Source organism: Salmo salar, chromosome 12, assembly GCF_965601325.2.
Source record: "Salmo salar chromosome 12, fSalSal1, whole genome shotgun sequence".
In the NCBI taxonomy this organism is placed as follows: Eukaryota; Metazoa; Chordata; class Actinopteri; order Salmoniformes; family Salmonidae; genus Salmo; species Salmo salar.
Window position 1 is genome coordinate 33,971,363 of NC_138302.1, and position 17,442 is coordinate 33,988,804.

The window sequence follows — 17,442 nt, forward strand, 5'->3', positions numbered from 1 at the left end:
TCGGTTCATCCTATTGACTCAACAGCCAGTCAGGGAGCACCACACAACACAAATGTCAACAGTAACGGCGAATGCTAAGGTTGGACACGGAACACAAACATCTGTGACATCACTATGTCTACTCAGCCTGTTCCGTTGGCTGTCGCACAGAAAGGCTGGCTGGAAAGTCAACAAAGCTGAATGAGTCACTGTGGGTGAGGTAAACCTCTGTTCCTAAACCAGGAAACCCGATGCATTGTTTTGAATAAGTGCAGGTTGTACTTGTTCTAACTAACTGGTGTCACACAAACCAGACACACCGATGCACTTCCATTGAACTGTTTGGGTGGTCTTTTCTTTGATTTACTTTGATAGTGATACATCGGTAACTTTACGATGTTTCTTTTATTTTCCAGCTCTGCTGTCCAGTCTAGCAGCAAACATTCCCTCCACTCTTGGAATGCAGAGGAGACGGGCTCGACCAATGAGCTTATCCTCCTGGGAGACTCCGCCCGCACGTTCACGGCCAAACAAGAAGGTAGGCGGGACCAAAAGCTTGTTCCTTGCCCATGACATAGAATGCTGAAAAAGGAAAAGCTTTCTGTATTTACATTTGGACTCAAATCCCATTTTATTTGTCACATTGTTCGTACACAACCGGTGTAGAGTAACAGTGAAATGCTTACTGATGGGTCCTTTTCCAACAATGCAGAGTTAAAGATAGAAATAGTAACACAAGGAATACATACCCAATGAATAACAATAACGAGTAAAAAGAACATGGGTATATACAGGGAGTACCTGTACCGAGTTGATGTGTAGGGGTACGAGGTAATTACATTTACATGACATTCAGACGCCCTTATCCAGAGCGACATTCAGGATTAGGGTTAAGTGCCTTGCTCAAGGCATTTAGCGATGTACATATAGGTAGGGGTCAAGTGACTTGGCAGTAGGATAGATAATAGACAGTAGCAGCAACGTATGTGTTGTGTGTGTGACGTCAGTTCGTGTGCGCGTGTTGTGTGTGTTGGGGTGTCAGTGTCAGTATGTGTGTGGGTAGAGTCCAGTGTGTGTGCATAGAGTCGGTGCAAAAAAGGGTCAATGCAGGAAGTCCTGGTAGATATTTGATTAGCTATTTTTTTGGGGGTCTTCGTCCGACACCGCCTGGTATACAGGTCCTGGATGGCAGGGAGCTCGGCCCCAGTGATGTACTGGGTAGGACTCACCACCCTCTTGTAGCGCCTTGCGGTCTGGTGTCTTGCAGTTGGTATAACAAGCGGTGATGCAGCCAGTCAAGCTGCTCTCAATGGTGTAGCTGTATAACTTTTTGAGGATCTGAGGGCCCATGCCAAATCTTTTCAGAGAGGTTGTTGTCCTTGCACCACACCGCCAGGTCTCTGACATCCTTCCTATAGATTTTTTTTACATAGGTTTTTCTATTGTGTTATTGACTGTACGTTTGTTTATGTGTAACTCTGTGTTGATTTTGTCGCACTGCTTTGCTTTATCTTGGCCAGGTCGCAGTTGTAAATGAGAACTTGTTCTCAACTGGCCAACTTGGTTAAATAAAGGTGAAATAAAATAGGCTGCCTTGTTGTCGGTGATCAGTCCTACCACCGTTGTCGTCAGCAAACCTCATCCACCTTTCGCTTATCAAACAGCACATGATGCTGATGAGGTATCCAGTTTTTCCAGTCTTTTTTTGCTGTCTTTCCTATGAAATTCTTTATGGAGACAGTGTGGAATGTTATGTGGTCAGGTGGTTAGTTTTTCCTCAAGTGGAAGTAAAAAAAAAAACAACCAGGATTATGTCACCTTTTCCTTTTACAAGCCCCCGTCCTCTCATTAGTTTCCACTAAGTCCTTCTCATGAGTCCCTACATTTGGTTTTAATGATAGTCTTCAACAACGGTTTAGTTAGTAAGAATATGAATGGCCTGTGTACTTGTCTTCGCTCCATTGTATGGATCTTGTGTATATTCGCTAGACAATGTCAGGGTTATTGGCAAGGCATCGATAGCTAGGAGTACAGAACTGTATCTGAGAAAATAATTCAGAAATATAGGCTACTTAAAGAACAGTGAACCAGTTGAGGCAAATCTGATTGTATAGAAACCAAAATAATGTTACTTGAACCTTTGTTCAAACAGCCTGCATAACACTATTATAACATGACACGAATAGCCATAACATCTGTTAACCATGGGAACTACAGTACTGAACAGTGTACACATACTCCTACAATACATTGCCTACAAAGTCTACACCTCTAACAGCTTCTATTTTACCCCTCTCTAACAGTGGAAGCCTCTTCCCAAGCTCCGGGCCCCAGCACCACGGGTGCCCCGGGAACCCCAGGCACCCAGGCCACTCTACTGAGGGAGCCCCTGCGCTCGGCCATCCCCCTGCAGCCCCCCTACCAGACCACCCCCCACAGGCCCGACAGAGCTCCCCACTCGGGTAGCCAGTCTCCCCCAGCCAACGGTCTCGGCAGTGGGGCCGCAGTGGAGCAGGAGGCACCCGCTGGCACCTCAGAGGTATGTCCATCTAGTCAAATATATCCATGCTGAGTCTATTCAAATTACACTTTGTAATACAGTATCAACTTTCCAAAGACACGTTTTAATCAGTATTTCAAAGCTCTCAGCAAATGACTGTGTTCTGAAACAGGTTCTGAAGTGACCTCAGCCAAGTACCGTTTACAGAACTGTAGCTTCCTTCCTCCTCTGACAAAGGATGAGCTGTTGCTGACTCATGCCGACTCATCCAAAATGGCCACGAGACTCATCACAGGAGTCACTTTTCCAATGCGTTCCTCCTCTCTGTTTACTGGCGGCAACACCTCCTAACCTGGGAATCACGTCACATCCCACCTGCATGCCTCTGGCAAGTCCAGACACGCTAGCAGGGGCAAATACTTTCCACTTGTTATTCCATTACCAACTGGTACTCGCTATGTCTGAAGACTAGCCAATACCATGACTGAGAAATTGGACATCAGTGGATCTAGAGTTGGAGAGACCTGACTGAGAAACAGTTCTACATTCCCATGTCATTTACAATGTGACCCAGGGCCATATGTCCCCACCCAACACACGTTTCCACCCTAGAAGGAATGTAATGTTTCCACCTTCTAGTCTCTCCACTGGGAAGAAAGACTGCATCAGTGGAACAGACCAGTGACGCAACAAAAGATCTAGGCCCAGTCAGTTAGATATATCTATATCCTGACTATCTCAGCAAAAAAAGAAACGTCCTCTCACTGTCAACTGCGTTTATTTTCAGCAAACTTAACATGTGTAAATATTTTTATGTACATAAGATTCAACAACTGAGACATAAACTGAACAAGTTCCACAGCCATGTGACTAACAGAAATGGAATAATGTGTCCCTGAACAAAGGGGGGGGGGGGGTCAAAAGTAACAGTCAGTATCTGGTGTGGCCACCAGCTGCATTAAGTACTGCAGTGCATCTCCTCCTCATGGACTGCACCAGATTTGCCAGTTCTTGCTGTGAGATGTTACCCCACTCTTCCACCAAGGCACCTGCAAGTTCCCAGACATTTCTGGGGGGAATGGCCCAAGCCCTGACCCTCCGATCCAACAGGTCCCAGACGTGCTCAATGGGATTGAGATCCGGGCTCTTCGCTGGCCATGGCAGAACACTGACATTCCTGTCTTGCAGGAAATCATGCACAGAACGAGCAGTATGGCTGGTGGCGTTGTCATTCTGGAGGGTCATGTCAGGATGAGCCTGCAGGAAGGGTACCACATGAGGGAGGAGGATGTCTTCCCTGTAATGCACAGCGTTGAGATTGCCTGCAATGACAACAAGCTCAGTCCGATGATGCTGTGACACACCGCCCCAGACCATGACGGACCCTCCACCTCCAAATCGATCCCGCTCCAGAGTACAGGCCTCGGTCTAACGCTCATTCCTTCGACGATAAAAGCGAATCTGACCATCACCCCTGGTGAGACAAAACCGCGACTCGTCAGTGAAGAGCACTTTTTGCCAGTCCTGTCTGGTCCAGCGACGGTGGGTTTGTGACCATAGGCGACGTTGTTGCCGGTGATGTCTGGTGAGGACCTGCCTTACAACAGGCCTACAAGCCTCAGTCCAGCCTCTCTCGGCCTATTGCGGACAGTCTGAGCACTGATGGTGTAACTCGGGCAGTTGTTGCCATCCTGTACCTGTCCCACAGGTGTGATGTTCGGATGTACCGATCCTGTGCAGGTGTTGTTACACGTGGTCTGCCACAGCGAGGACGATCAGCTATCCGTCCTGTCTCCCTGTAGCGCTGTCTTAGGTGTCTCACAGTACGGACATTGCAATGTATTGCACTGACCACATCTGCAGTCCTCATGCCTCCTTGCAGCATGCCTAAGACACGTTCACGCTTTCTTTTGGTGTTTTTCAGAGTCAGTAGAAAGGCCTCTTTAGTGTCCTAAGTTTTCAGAACTTTGACCTTAAATGCCTACCTTCTGTAAGCTGTTAGTTTCTTAACGACCGTTCCACAGGTGCATGTTCATTAATTGTTTATGGTTCATTGAACAAGCATGGGAAACAGTGTTTAAACCCTTTACAATGAAGATCTGTGAAGTTATTTGTTTTTTTACAAATTAACTTTGAAAGACGGGGTCCTGAAAAAGGGACGTTTTATTTTTTTGCTAAGTTTTTATATATACCCATACCCCATGAGCTCACATACCATTATGGGTGATGGTAAGGAGCTGTGGTATGGATGAAATAAAATCAATTTTTTACCCAAATTGACCTGCACACACTACTGCTATTCTTTCTGTGTCTCGTTCTAATTCACTGCAATAAGGCAGTCTACTACTACTACTACTACTACTACTACTACTACTGTATTCACTTAGCATTGTTTTACAGTTTAGTCATTTAGCAGACTTACAGGTGCAATTAGGATTAAGTGTCTTTCTCAAGGGCACATTGACCGATTGGGGATTCGAACCAGCGACCTTAACCGCTAGACTACCTGTGACACTGGTATTTCAGTGCTTTATACTGGTAGCAGTAGTTAACGTCATGCATCTCTTGTGTGATATGTCGTTAGCATCCGCTAGCTAGCCACTGAGACTCCTCCTCTTGCTGGGTTCTCTTTTATCACAGAGTGATTGAGTGTGAATTCTCCCCCCTCCCCCACTGAGTGGAAATGCATCCACCCCTTTGTCTCTGTCCCCTTTTCTCTGACTAATGAATGACCATCTCTCTCTCTCAGTCCCCAATGCCAGTGGCTGACACAGTTACCAATGGAGTGCGCTCGCCAGCCCACAACCACTCACCTGGTGAGTACACAGAACGGACTGCTCTGAATAGCACGGCTGTAGCCATTGAACTGATGTATTTTTGCAAAACGTTCAATGCATCAGAAATAAACATGTAGCATCTCAAACCATGTATCAATTTTATTGGTTGATCTTACTCCTCCATGCTTTTCATTTGTAGTCGAGAGTGAGAAGTCTGTGTCCAGTCAAACCAAGGTCAGGCTAGATGAGGCCAAGGAGCAGCCGGAGGTAAGGCATAACAAACCACTCGCCCTCTACACTGTTGTAGTTACAATGCCTCAAATTAGGACTAATTCCAGTCTACCTCATGCCTAATTTCAATCTAATTATTTGCTAATGCTTGTCCAATTTACAGCTAATTCATGACCAAATTGTTGAATATTTCGCACATTTCTCTCTTTCTCTATAGCCTACCAGTGTGGGGCCCAGGAGGGTTCTATTCCGGACACAGCCAGACATTCATTTCCTCACCCTGCAGGATAAGCTGGAGGACAGGGCACCGCTGGACACTGAGGAGGAGGAGGAGGAAGAAGTTGAGGAAGAGACCTACACGCAGCAGGACAGCCGGGCTCACAGGGGGCGGACGGGGATCAGGTAAGAACAACACAATGGGAGGTGGTTACAATAGCATTGTAGATGCATAGCGAGAAAAGCAATGTACTTAAACATAAGTTAGTTACACACAGAGGTCCTACACACTGCCACTCAATCTAACATTCACCTCCCTGCCTTGCCCTTTTTGTCTCTGCTCTTCCTATCTTTCTACCTTTTGCCCCCCTTTCCCCCTCCCCCTCTCTCCCCCCTCTCTCTCCCTCTCTCCTGCCAGTAGTAGCAGGGTACTAGAGGAGGAGGATTGTGAGGAGCCTCTCTCCTGGCGTAGACAGAGAAATAGGAAGGCAGAACAGGAACTGCACCACATGTCTGAGAAGCTGTCCCGACGACTAGAGGAGCTGGACCTAGTGAGTGGTACACTCGTGTGTGTGTGTGTGTGTGTGTGAGTGAGAGTGACGCGCTTGTCATTATGTGGACCTTACTGGTTAGTCCAGTGACTGTGTGTCAGGCTATATTTACATTGCGGGGATACGGGACGTGTTCGGAGCAGTCTAACCGCGTGTCGGATGCCTTACAATCCCATTCACCCAGAGAACCTTCCCACTTGGCATGCGCCACGGCTGACCATTATCCTCACCGGTAAATTGTGTGTGGGGAAAAACTAAGGCGTCGGGACCTGGGATTGTGTCACCCCCCGGCATCTCAGCAATGTACATGTAGATTTAATGTGTGTGTTTCCACTCGTCAGATGTTAAAGAGAGCGCTAGGAGAGAGTGGAGAGCCTGATGAGGTCAAAGAGGAGGACAAACAGTCCCACCACAGTGACAGTGTCATGGAGTGTCGCAGGCCCCCAAGGAGGCCAACAGGTACATCCTCCACCTCTTCAATCACATCAGGGCCCGTGTTCATACAGCATCTCAGATCTAGGATCAGTTTAGCCTTTTAGATCGTAAGGAATACGATTTGTTATGGGCAGATCCTAGACCTACTCTGAGATGCACCGCACTTCTCCAACAAAAGCACAGTTGACTCGCCTGAATGTAGAACTATAATAAGTCATTATTGACCAACTCTATGATTTAACATTTCCATTAACCTCTGACCCTTCTCCCAGGTATGCCGCGAGCCCCCACAGCCCCCTGTACCCGCTCCCTGTCCCCCTCCCCTCCCCGGGCCCGTCGCTCCCTCTCAGGTCAGCTAGAGTGCGCCATGAGAGAGGCGGTGAGCGGAGGGGTCACACAGAGACACGCCACCCGTACGGGCCGACGAGAACGCCACCATCTACCGCCCCAACACAAACACAGCCAGGTCAGAGGGACTTGCCATATCACATTAACCAATGCCATATTCACTATAAAGATTGTCACCTTTTAAAAGAGACAAGTTGAACTGTTAACAAAGTTAACACCTCTCTCTCTAGCTGGAAAAAGCCTATGAGGAGGAGCTGAAAGTGTATGAGGACAGAGAACGGGCTGCTATGGCCAAGGAACGAACCAGAGCACAGGAGGCGGTGAGAGAGAGAGAGGGAGTGGTGTGTGTGTGTGTGTAAACAGCATCAGGCCTACTCATTTTAGCCCTGGGGAGGTGTGTGCATTAGACACCATGTGACTGTGTATACAGTAGCCCTCCGGGAGAGACTGTGTGTCCCAATATTATCTACAGCAGATGTTTTATGTGTGGTTCTGCCCTGTAGGAGAGGGAATACAGAGAGGCCATACTGAGAGATGTTCCCCGAACCCCCAAACCGTCCCAAGTGTACACCACAGCAGCCCAACACCGCTCCCCCAGGACCAGACAACCAACCCCGGGCCGCAGACGACAGGACAAAACCAGGAGAGCCCCACCAAGTAAGACCCCAAGCTGGAGTCTGCCAGTGAGATGGAGACAGTATCAACTTAATCTAAGTACTGTACAAAGTGGCTTCCTCTCCTTCATTTGCCCTGAACAAAAAACGCAGCATTGGCCTCTGAAACTAATATGGAGGATGCCTACCTGGCTATCTTCTCAATCCTTTCAGAACTACATATGCCTTAGGAGAAAGAGCTTGATATGGATTTGCGCATTAGTCTAAGTGCACGGTATGGATTTGGCCCTCTATATTAACCGTTTGTGCTTCTCTCTCTCTCTCCGTTTTCCAGTGAAGGTGAAGGACAACGACCTGCTCCCCCTGCTCCTGGAGGAGTTCCCCCACCTGCACCTCTCTCCCCACGCCCTGGGCAGGATGTGGCAGCAGCAGCTGGGCCAGGTGGACCGCCTCAACGCCTCCCTCTCCCTGGACAACCAGAGGCAGGGGCCACGCACTAAACTCACCAGCCAGGTGGGGGCGCTATAATACACTATCCACCATATAAACCACAGGGAGAGCTGGGACGTTTTAGCTTGGCTTGCCAGATGGATCTATGCAAGTCTCCTACCTTTCTATAATGTTAACACAGATGTCTAAGTGCGGAGCCTGTGATTGGGCGAAGACCCCATAATGACCCCAGAGACCAGGATTCACCCGTGCAACTTTTCCACATAGATCTCCTCCCGTTAACTCGTCAATGTTCTCTCTCCAGGTGGAGGAGGTTCAGAGGAGACACAACCTGCTGGTGGAGATCATCCGCAAAGAGCAAGAACACAACAGACGCCTGGTGAGCCAGTCAAAACATGCACGAGCTTCAGCATACATGTAGGCTAGACACACACACACACACACACACACACATATTACCAGTCTTATGTCTCTCACACATTCTGAAACAAACACACCAAGCAATAATAAAAACAGCCTTTCTAACTGTACAGCCGTCTCGCTCCTCTCCCCTCCAGAGGGATTTTAAGGAGCGTATCCAGCAACAGAAGTCGACTCAGAACCGTCTGAAGGAGCAGAGGCAGCAGATCGCCCGGGCCAAGAAGTACCACAGTGACTACCACGTCCAGCTCCGCGCGCGCATGATGAGGGCCCGCACGAAAGAGGAGAGGGTCAGTTAGTGACGCCATGCTACGCCTCAATACCCAACACGGTTTAGATGCTCCTAGAATTTCATGTTTCAACGCTTCAAACAGTACTTTCAAATCAAAATCAAATGTATTTATATAGCCCTTCTTACATCAGCTGATATCTCAAAGTGCTGTACAGAAACCCAGCCTAAAACCCCAAACAGCAAGCAATGCAGGTGTAGAAGCACAGTGGCTAGGAAAAACTCCCTAGAAAGGCCAAAACCTAGGAAGAAACCTAGAGGAACCAGGTTATGAGGGGTGGCCAGTCCTCTTCTAGCTGGGCCGGGTGGCCAAGATGTTCAAATGTTCATAAATGGCAGGATATAACCCCAACCACTTTGCCAAAGCACAGCCCCCACACCACTAGAGGGATATCTTCAACCACCAACTTACCATCCTGAGACAAGGCCGGGTATAGCCCACAAAGATCTTCGCCACGGCACAACCCAAGGGGGGGGGGGGCGCCAACCCAGACAGGAAGATCACGTCAGTGACTCAACCCACTCAAGTGACGCACCCCTCCTAGGGACGGCATGGAAGAGCACCAGTAGGCCAGTGACTCAGCCCCTGTAATAGGGTTAGAGGCAGAGAATCCCAGTGGAGAGAGGGGAACCGGCCAGGCAGAGACAGCAAGGGTGGTTCGTTGCTCCAGTGCCTTCCAGTGCTCCGTTCACCTTTACACTCCTGGGCCAGACTCCACTCAATCATAGGACCTACTGAAGAGATGAGTCTTCAATAAAGACTTAAAGGTTGAGACCAAGTCTGCGTCTCTCACATGGGTAGGCAGACCATTCCATAAAAATGGAGCTCTATAGGAGAAAGCCCTGCCTCCAGCTGTTTTCTTAGGTATTCTAGGGACAATTAGGAGGCCTGCGTCTTGTGACCGTAGCGTACGTGTAGGTATGTACGGCAGGACCAAATCGGAAAGATAGGTAGGAGCAAGCCCATGTAATGCTTTGTAGGTTAGCAGTAAAACCTTGAAATCAGCCCTTGCCTTAACAGGAAGCCAGTGTAGGGAGGCTAGCACTGGAGTAATATGATCACATTTTTTGGTTATAGTCAGGATTCTAGCAGCTGTATTTAGCACTAACTAAAGTTTATTTAGTGCTTTATCCGGGTAGCTGAAAAGTAGAGCATTGAAGTAGTCTAACCTAGAAGTGACAAAAGCATGGATACATTTTTCTGAATCAATTTTGGACAGAAAATTTCAGATTTTTGCCATGTTACGTAGATGGAAAAAAGCTGTCCTTGAAACGGTCTTGATATGTTCGTCAAAAGAGAGATCAGGGTCCAGAGTAACGCTGAGGTCCTTCACAGTTTTATTTGAGACAACTGTACAACCATCAAGATTAATTGTCAGATTCAACAGAAGATCTCTTTGTTTCTTGGGACCTAGAACAAGCATCTCTGTTTTGTCTGAGTTTAAAAGTAGAAAGTTTGCAGACATCCAGTTCCTTATGTCTGAAACATAGGCTTCCAGCGAGGGCAATTTTGGGGCTTCACCATGTTTCATCGAAATGTACAGCTGTGTGTCATCCGCATAGCAGTGAAAGTTAACATTGTTTTCGAATGACATCCCTAAGAGGTAAAATATATAGTGAAAACAATAGTGGTCCTAAAACGGAACCTTGAGGAACACCGAAATTTACAGTTGATTTGTCAGAGGACAAACTGTTATCTTTCCGACAGATAAGATCTAAACCAGGCCAGAACTTGTGCGTGTAGACCAATTTGGGTTTCCAATCTCTCCAAAAGAATGTGGTGATTGATGGTATCATAAGCAGCACTAAGGTCTAGGAGCACGAGGACAGATGCAGAGCCTCGGTCTGACGCCATTAAAAGGTAATTTACCACCTTCACAAGTGCAGTCTCAGTGCTATGATGGGGTCTAAAACCAGACTGAAGCATTTCGTATACATTGTTTGTCTTCAGGAAGGCAGTGAGTTGCTGTGCAACAGCCTTTTCTAACATTTTTGAGAGGAATGGGAGATTCGATGTAGGCTGATTGAATTTTTTATATTTTCTGGGTCAAGGTTTGGCTTTTTCAAGAGAGGCTTTATTACTGCCACTTTTAGTGAGTTTATTTAGAGCTGTTTATTATGTTCAACTTAAGAGGGCCAAGCACAGGAAGCAGATCTTTCAGTAGTTTAGTTGGAATAGGGTCCAGTATGCAGCTTGAAGGTTTAGAGGCCATGATTATTTTCATCATTGTGTCAAGAGATATAGTACTAAAACACTTGAGTGTCTCCCTTGATCCTAGGTCCTGGCAGAGTTTCCACTTTCCATTCCATTCTCCATCCATGTATTTTTTGAAGGGAAGATTTTACACAATTGTCATGTATTAAGCTCTATTGTAAAATAAAGTAAACAGGTCATGAACACAATGACTATACAAACACATGTAACGATATGATGGTATGTTTAGTGGTTATTAAATGATTGTATAACAGTGTGTGTGTGTGTGTTGTTCCAGATGTTTAAGCAGGTGTTTGAGGAGGGCTTGGAGGTGCAGAAGGCTCGTCTCCGAGAGCAGAGGGCCTACGCCAAGGAGCAGCGCCAGGAGCACCAGAACAAACACAGAGACCAGATCCAGTCTATGGAGAACTATTACAAGGACCAGGTAGGAGCAACACATGACCCTCTTTCTTATTAATACACACGCGTACCTTACAGATGTGGTAGGAGAGTATAACCAAGAAACGGCTTCCTGATCTTCTCTGTTCCTACATCTGCACTGATGTGAAAGAACGGGACAGCTGAAAGCTAATTCCACGCTGTTCTGCACTCTTTCAGTTTTCATTGTTGGCTGAAACTCTCGCTATAGAGCGACAGGATATCCAAGTACGGAAGAAGGCCCAAGAAAAGGTAAATGCATGCTAATGTACACACAATTTACTACATATGCCTGTACTTCGCAAATTTTGGGGAGATTTGAGATACTTGACAAGTGAACTTATTCAGGGTTCAGCATGTGACTACTACATTCTACAGTATTGGGTCAGGATAGTAAAGCGTTTCTCTCTGCAGGCCCTTCAGAAGATGAAGCGAGAGCTGCGCTCCAAGATGGAGAGGGAGATAGGCGAGCTGCAGAAGATTATCGTCCAGGACGACGACGACGACTACTTCCACGGCCTGGAGGTCCAAAGGTTACGGGGTCGCGTGCAGATGGCTTCCTTCCAGTACAACACCAGCTGTCAGCACTGACCCCGCTAACGAGCTAGCAATCTATAGCTACCTACAGCTAACTTTCCTTCGGCTGCTAAAAACAAACTCTAAAGTCTCTAAAACCCACGGATCTGAGTCCTACTCCTCGATTGTTTTAAATACTTGATTATTTAAGAATGTTTAAAAAAAAAAGACTCCCTCACTGTGTATTTTGTGTGCTGTCATGTGGTAAAGATGAGTAGTTTAGTAAATTGACTTTCACAGCCAAACGGGACCATTGTGAAAATTGGATGCAACACTAATTATGAATGTCATGCCAGGACAAGATTTTTTCCCCTCTTCCTTTTAATGGTATGCAGGATTTGTCTCCCATAGCATTTTTAACAATGTTGATGAATGATTTATTTAATTGTACTGTAAATGACCTATTAGTCTGGTTTTTAGGTTATTGATCTAACCTGTTATGCTTTTTGAACACCAGAGAGCGCTGAAAGTTCCCTTTGCCAGTAAACTACCATACTAATAAACAAATCAGACCTGTTAAAAAGGCCAAGTAGCATGAATGGGGCTGGTTCATAATTAGAAATGTACGCCTTTCCTATGCACTTCTCAGTAGTTGGTATTCAGATGTACCTTATGGAGGCGTATAAGGAGGGTTTTGGGTGTGGTTTCATAGCGCACACTAAATATATTTGAATTAAACCCCAGAAAACACACCCATGGGGTGGCCTACCAATTTGATCAGGGAGTTTTTGTTCCTATTAATTTCTTTAAAACGATCCCTTTAAATAAGGTATTTTTAATTTGAGTTTGATCAGCGCAAGCCTTGAGTGTAGACTATGGAGAATGGTTCAGAATATAGAAAGATGGCCATGAAAACATATGCATATTTGTCTCTGTTCAGTACCCATTATTTATTTCATGGAGAAATAGCCTTAGGGCACAAAAGGTAAAAAAAGGTGGTTTGATTCATTCTGAATGTTGCAACGTTCAGAATGGAAGTCTAATGCCTATATAATTATAATATAGAGAATAATACATACACCCTAATTGCCTGCGCTGATCATGTGATGGCAAGTGCAAAGTAACGGTTTGAGCTCCATAATGATTAATAAGCCTATAGGTCCCGATTGATTTTTACTACAATTTGCATTTGTTATATCAAATGATGTAATGAAATTATACATATGAAGGGAACAAACACTAAACTGGCTGTTAAATATATTGCCTTACCTGGTTATTACGTATGGTTGCTACCGATTGTGGCTTACAATATTTAACATATGCTATAGCCTACAAAAATTTAATTTTTGTAAGGTAACAGGAAAAGTCGGGGCATATAATTAAAACATTCTAGGGAGCACAAAGGTTACATTTGACGCGACTTTCCTTGTCATCCAATTTGGTTTGCGTCTCAATCCCTACAAATTATAAGGCCATATAATAAAGATTCTACATAATGACACAGCATTTCATACTTCACTGTAGGAAAGGGGCATAAATAACCCTGCCTGTCATGTCAGTTTCCTGCCATGGCTAGATTCACATTAATCTCCAGGTAAAATAGATCTATAACAATTGTCATTTATTCTATATTTACTATCCCCTTATCCAAACGGATTACTCATTGACCTAGCTCGTATCCATAGGTCTTATATCAGTTGATTTAATTAGGACATGGAGATTGCTGTCATCAGAAAAATAAGTTGATTTTTCCACTTGAAACCAGCATGTTCTCTTGACCTTATTCATGGTTGCATATAAAGGTGGTGGAATTAAGTCAAGTTCAGAATATGGAGTGTCTGTAGACACAAGCAGCCACACCTCCATTTTTAAAAATCTCCAACCTAAATGCCTCCCTTGCTGTCACTGGCATTTCCCCCATGCTTAAGTTCAAGATTAGAATACCATAGAAAGAAAAGTGCATTAAAATAGGAATAAAGTTAATTTTACCCACGCTAAACTCAAGTCTAAATTTCCCCTATATGAATAGACATTATGTAGGTGTGAGAACATCACTTGTCACTGTCAAGGCCACTCATTCCAGGGACCACACTGGTAGCTGATCGGTCCCTGGTACAGTGCACCGGTCTGAACTGACCAGCGCCCAGTTTCCCAAAAGCATGTTAAGGCTAAGTTCATGATGCTTTTGGGAAATGAGCCCTGCTGAAAGCCATCTTAAAGACCTTCCACTCCATTGTTTTCACCTGTCAAGCATTTTCAAATCATTGCAGATGAATGGGAGATGAGAATGATTTTGAAATTGAGAGCCTACATGGTAAATAATTTACCCTCAAATTGTGTGAAACTTGTCTTACCAATTCCCTTCATTTTATGAGACCTAGGAAAGAAAAAAAACATACTTCGTTATATGAAACATTATGCTGTGAGTTTCAAACAGCATAGAGTTTATTGCTTGTTTTCTGCAAGGGTACAAGAGGTTTATAATTTCCGCTTTTATTTTTCTTATTTACAGTGTCAGTTGAAGCTCACAGAGCAGCTGATGTGAAAAAAAACTATGAACACACTAATAAATACAACAGACTGAAAAATTAGAAATAAAAACATGTTAAAATTTCAGACAAAAGTTTAGCAAATTTAATCAGAAGAAAACTAATTTACACACACAATACTTACATACACACAGAATAAAGGAAAGTGGGTTTTACACCATGTGAGAAATTGCACCGGTCAGCGACTAAAAGTCGCAGGGCTCGGCTGGCAAAGCATGCTACGAGAAGCAACAGTCCATATTGTCTGATCTATTATCCAGAAACAACTCCACCTCATCCAATATCATCTCCTCATAAGACTGAGTGAAAGTCAATTATGGTTAGACGTAGATAGCAGAAAACAGTACTGTGTGTGCATATGACATATGAGCTTTATGTGTGCATATCTATACGCGTATATATCTACATAAAAAGTCAATCAGTCCATTAACTATTTCGTAAATAGATGGAAGTTGCTGATTATAACGGCAACACAAGTCTGCGTGTGCAAAAATGTCTTGTTTTTTTATGCATTTTATTCATTTTCTGTAAAATTAAAAAAAGGTTGCTTGTGATCCACCACATGAACAATATCTTATACTGTACAAAAGCACAATTTCAGAATACTTGTCGATCTGAAGAGAATCTGCTTCACCTTTGAACACACTGGACTGGGCCTATTTTATTTTGCATGTATGCAGGTGAATACAGTCCATGGTCATAGTCCACGTCCATTGCTATTAAACAGGCAGCATATAATAAAAAGAAAAAAAAATTTCAACAGAACTTTTTCGCATGTCAACACACATTTTGCTCAGAAGGGACAAAAGAATAGCAAATAAATATTGTTAAAAAAAAAGTCCATTCATGCAAGGGTTGTGGTAGAGGCTCTATTAGGGTCATGTCTAGATGGTATACAGCATGTCAAACGGTGATTTTTCTATGCATTTTAGCTAACCCTAACCTTGACCTAATTCTCATAACCTGCTAGGTTAATTCTCCTAAACCTACAAAACATCCATTTTGACAAAAGCTGTATCCCTTTTAGACAAAAACCTCTAGTAGGGAGAGCGCTCTCTAGTCCCAACCTCAGTCTCTAGTGGCCAAAAGGTTAAAGGTTATGCATTCAGCTGTCATTCAAGGAGAGGGTCACGGGTTTGACCTGACAACGGCTTCCATAACCAGAAGATACTCCCCCCTTTCACAAGTCAGCCTCACAAAGAAAGATGACTTCACCTGAGAATACAGAGGTCTGTGATAACACCAACATGCTAGCAAGTAAATGAATAGAAAGAGGAACAAGCCATATACAAAATAGGTATGTATTTGTACACATATATACTCAAAATTACTGGTAGATATACTTTTTTTTTTTTTTTTTTATCTGTATATTTCCGTTGAATGCTGTATGGTTGGAGTAAAATGTGGAATATTCATTTTAACTTAATATGAAGAAAGCACGTCCTTTGTCGCCATTCAGTTTGTAAAGTGCTCTAGAGTGGCAACGGGAAAGAAAAACATCCTGCCATCTTAGGTTGGATGTCACTTTGAAAACACCGACATCTTCCTTGAATTGCTTTCAACTAGCCTGGTCCCTGGGACAGAGTTCCACTCAATAGACAACGACCCACTTTGAGCATTTGATAAGGAATTTCAATGGTGTGATTTATAGATACAGTGTGCTATAATGATGTTTAGCGTTAAAGTTCAACTCAGACTTTCACCAAAGAGCAACAAGTCTACTCTGTGTAGCTGGACGGGGTTAGGTGTTCAGGTTAGCATGTCCATTAGCTTTTGATGTCAATAAAGAGGTGGCAGGAAGTTAGCTATGTGAGACTGTATTGGTCATCAGTAAGACCTAGTTTCTCCTGGTTAGCTCATGGTCAGGAAAACCCCCCCCTGGCCCTAGTCATCTACTCAGCGTGGACCTTCATATTTCTCTCTCCCAGACCAAAGCAAACAAATAAAACATCTAAAATACTCTCGTTGCAGTCTGGACCTTGGTATTCGATCGCACCAGACGACCCACAACAAAGGAAATGTGCTTTCACGGAACGCACATACTAGGGACCAGAGTTTTCTTCAGTTAGAAAAAAACTTGTGGTCCAACACAAAACTGGTTGTTCTGTGGATTTCACCGTTATAATGACATACAAGCTATTACAAAAAGAAAACGAAAAAAAAAAACGAAATAAAAGCTGGCCTTCTCGCAGGGATTCAAGGTAAGTAATCAGCACTCGTCTGTAGCAGCTGAAAAAGGAATTGATATTTCTAAAAAAGAATGCGGTGAGAGGAGAGTGTTCCCGTGTGGGCTGCCTCTCAGTCGGTCTCCATATTGTCCTGGGGGACTGGGCACCAGAAAGGGGTGTGGTCACAATCCTCATGGGCGTGCCTGAACGTTGCAGGGTTCCCGTGGTGACAGCAGAGTCTATAGTCTTGCTGCGCTGACCGCACAAAATACACACACGCTGACACACACACACACACACTTCCCCACTGATGTGTCACTCATTCCACCGCAAAGCCACACGTCTCCTCGATGGCTGTCAGCAGCTTGTCGTACAGCTTATCATAGTGCTCGTAGGCGGGAACGTCAATCCGGTTAAAGCTGGACAGAGAGGAAAGGGGGACAGAGAGGGAAAGGGCAGAGGGGGAGAGAAAGAGTTTGGAAGAGAGAGGAGTACATTTTCAGTTTGAGTGGACAGTTTTGAAGCACCTTATAAAACTTTCCCTATCGATGAATGAATGACATTTCAATTTCGTGTCAAATCACCAGTTGGCAAGTCATCCCTCATGGGAAGAATTGACGCCAACAAACATTTCAATAACTCACTGTGATAACTCTATCTTTAAACGGTTCTACATACAAAACATTGGATTTGGACATGCATTTAAAACCGGTAATATCATACAAGTTGGGAGATTGGACACCCTTTTCATAGCATGTCTTCACCTC

The 17,442-nt window shown here is 44.6% G+C and overlaps 2 protein-coding genes across 6 annotated transcripts in view; one reads left to right on the plus strand and one right to left on the minus strand.

The window, feature by feature from the left end:
- Positions 1 to 12,557, plus strand: part of LOC106564902 (centrosomal protein of 95 kDa) — a 28,272-nt gene extending 15,715 nt beyond the window's left edge. Inside the window, exons 6-21 of one of the 2 annotated variants that reach the window (XM_014131399.3) lie at positions 396 to 517; positions 2,283 to 2,518; positions 5,229 to 5,295; positions 5,456 to 5,523; positions 5,705 to 5,889; positions 6,125 to 6,254; positions 6,596 to 6,713; positions 6,962 to 7,155; positions 7,268 to 7,357; positions 7,541 to 7,694; positions 7,986 to 8,164; positions 8,406 to 8,480; positions 8,659 to 8,811; positions 11,303 to 11,449; positions 11,623 to 11,694; positions 11,857 to 12,557. In XM_014131399.3, coding sequence (XP_013986874.3) covers positions 396 to 517; positions 2,283 to 2,518; positions 5,229 to 5,295; positions 5,456 to 5,523; positions 5,705 to 5,889; positions 6,125 to 6,254; positions 6,596 to 6,713; positions 6,962 to 7,155; positions 7,268 to 7,357; positions 7,541 to 7,694; positions 7,986 to 8,164; positions 8,406 to 8,480; positions 8,659 to 8,811; positions 11,303 to 11,449; positions 11,623 to 11,694; positions 11,857 to 12,033 — 2,167 coding nt within the window. In that variant the 3' untranslated portion in view covers positions 12,034 to 12,557. Of the gene's footprint in view, positions 1 to 395; positions 518 to 2,282; positions 2,519 to 5,228; positions 5,296 to 5,455; positions 5,524 to 5,704; positions 5,890 to 6,121; positions 6,255 to 6,595; positions 6,714 to 6,961; positions 7,156 to 7,267; positions 7,358 to 7,540; positions 7,695 to 7,985; positions 8,165 to 8,405; positions 8,481 to 8,658; positions 8,812 to 11,302; positions 11,450 to 11,622; positions 11,695 to 11,856 lie in introns of both variants that reach the window. The other variant, XM_014131398.3, reaches the window with a different exon arrangement.
- A 1,804-nt stretch (positions 12,558 to 14,361) lies between these two features.
- The window catches only part of LOC106564903 (E3 ubiquitin-protein ligase SMURF2), an 86,198-nt gene continuing 83,117 nt past the window's right edge, over positions 14,362 to 17,442 (minus strand). For all 4 annotated transcript variants that reach the window (XM_014131401.3, XM_014131403.3, XM_014131400.3 and 1 more), the window contains exon 20: positions 14,362 to 17,094. In XM_014131401.3, the coding sequence (XP_013986876.1) occupies positions 16,995 to 17,094 (100 nt within the window). In that variant the 3' untranslated portion in view covers positions 14,362 to 16,994. The remainder of the gene's footprint in view (positions 17,095 to 17,442) is intronic.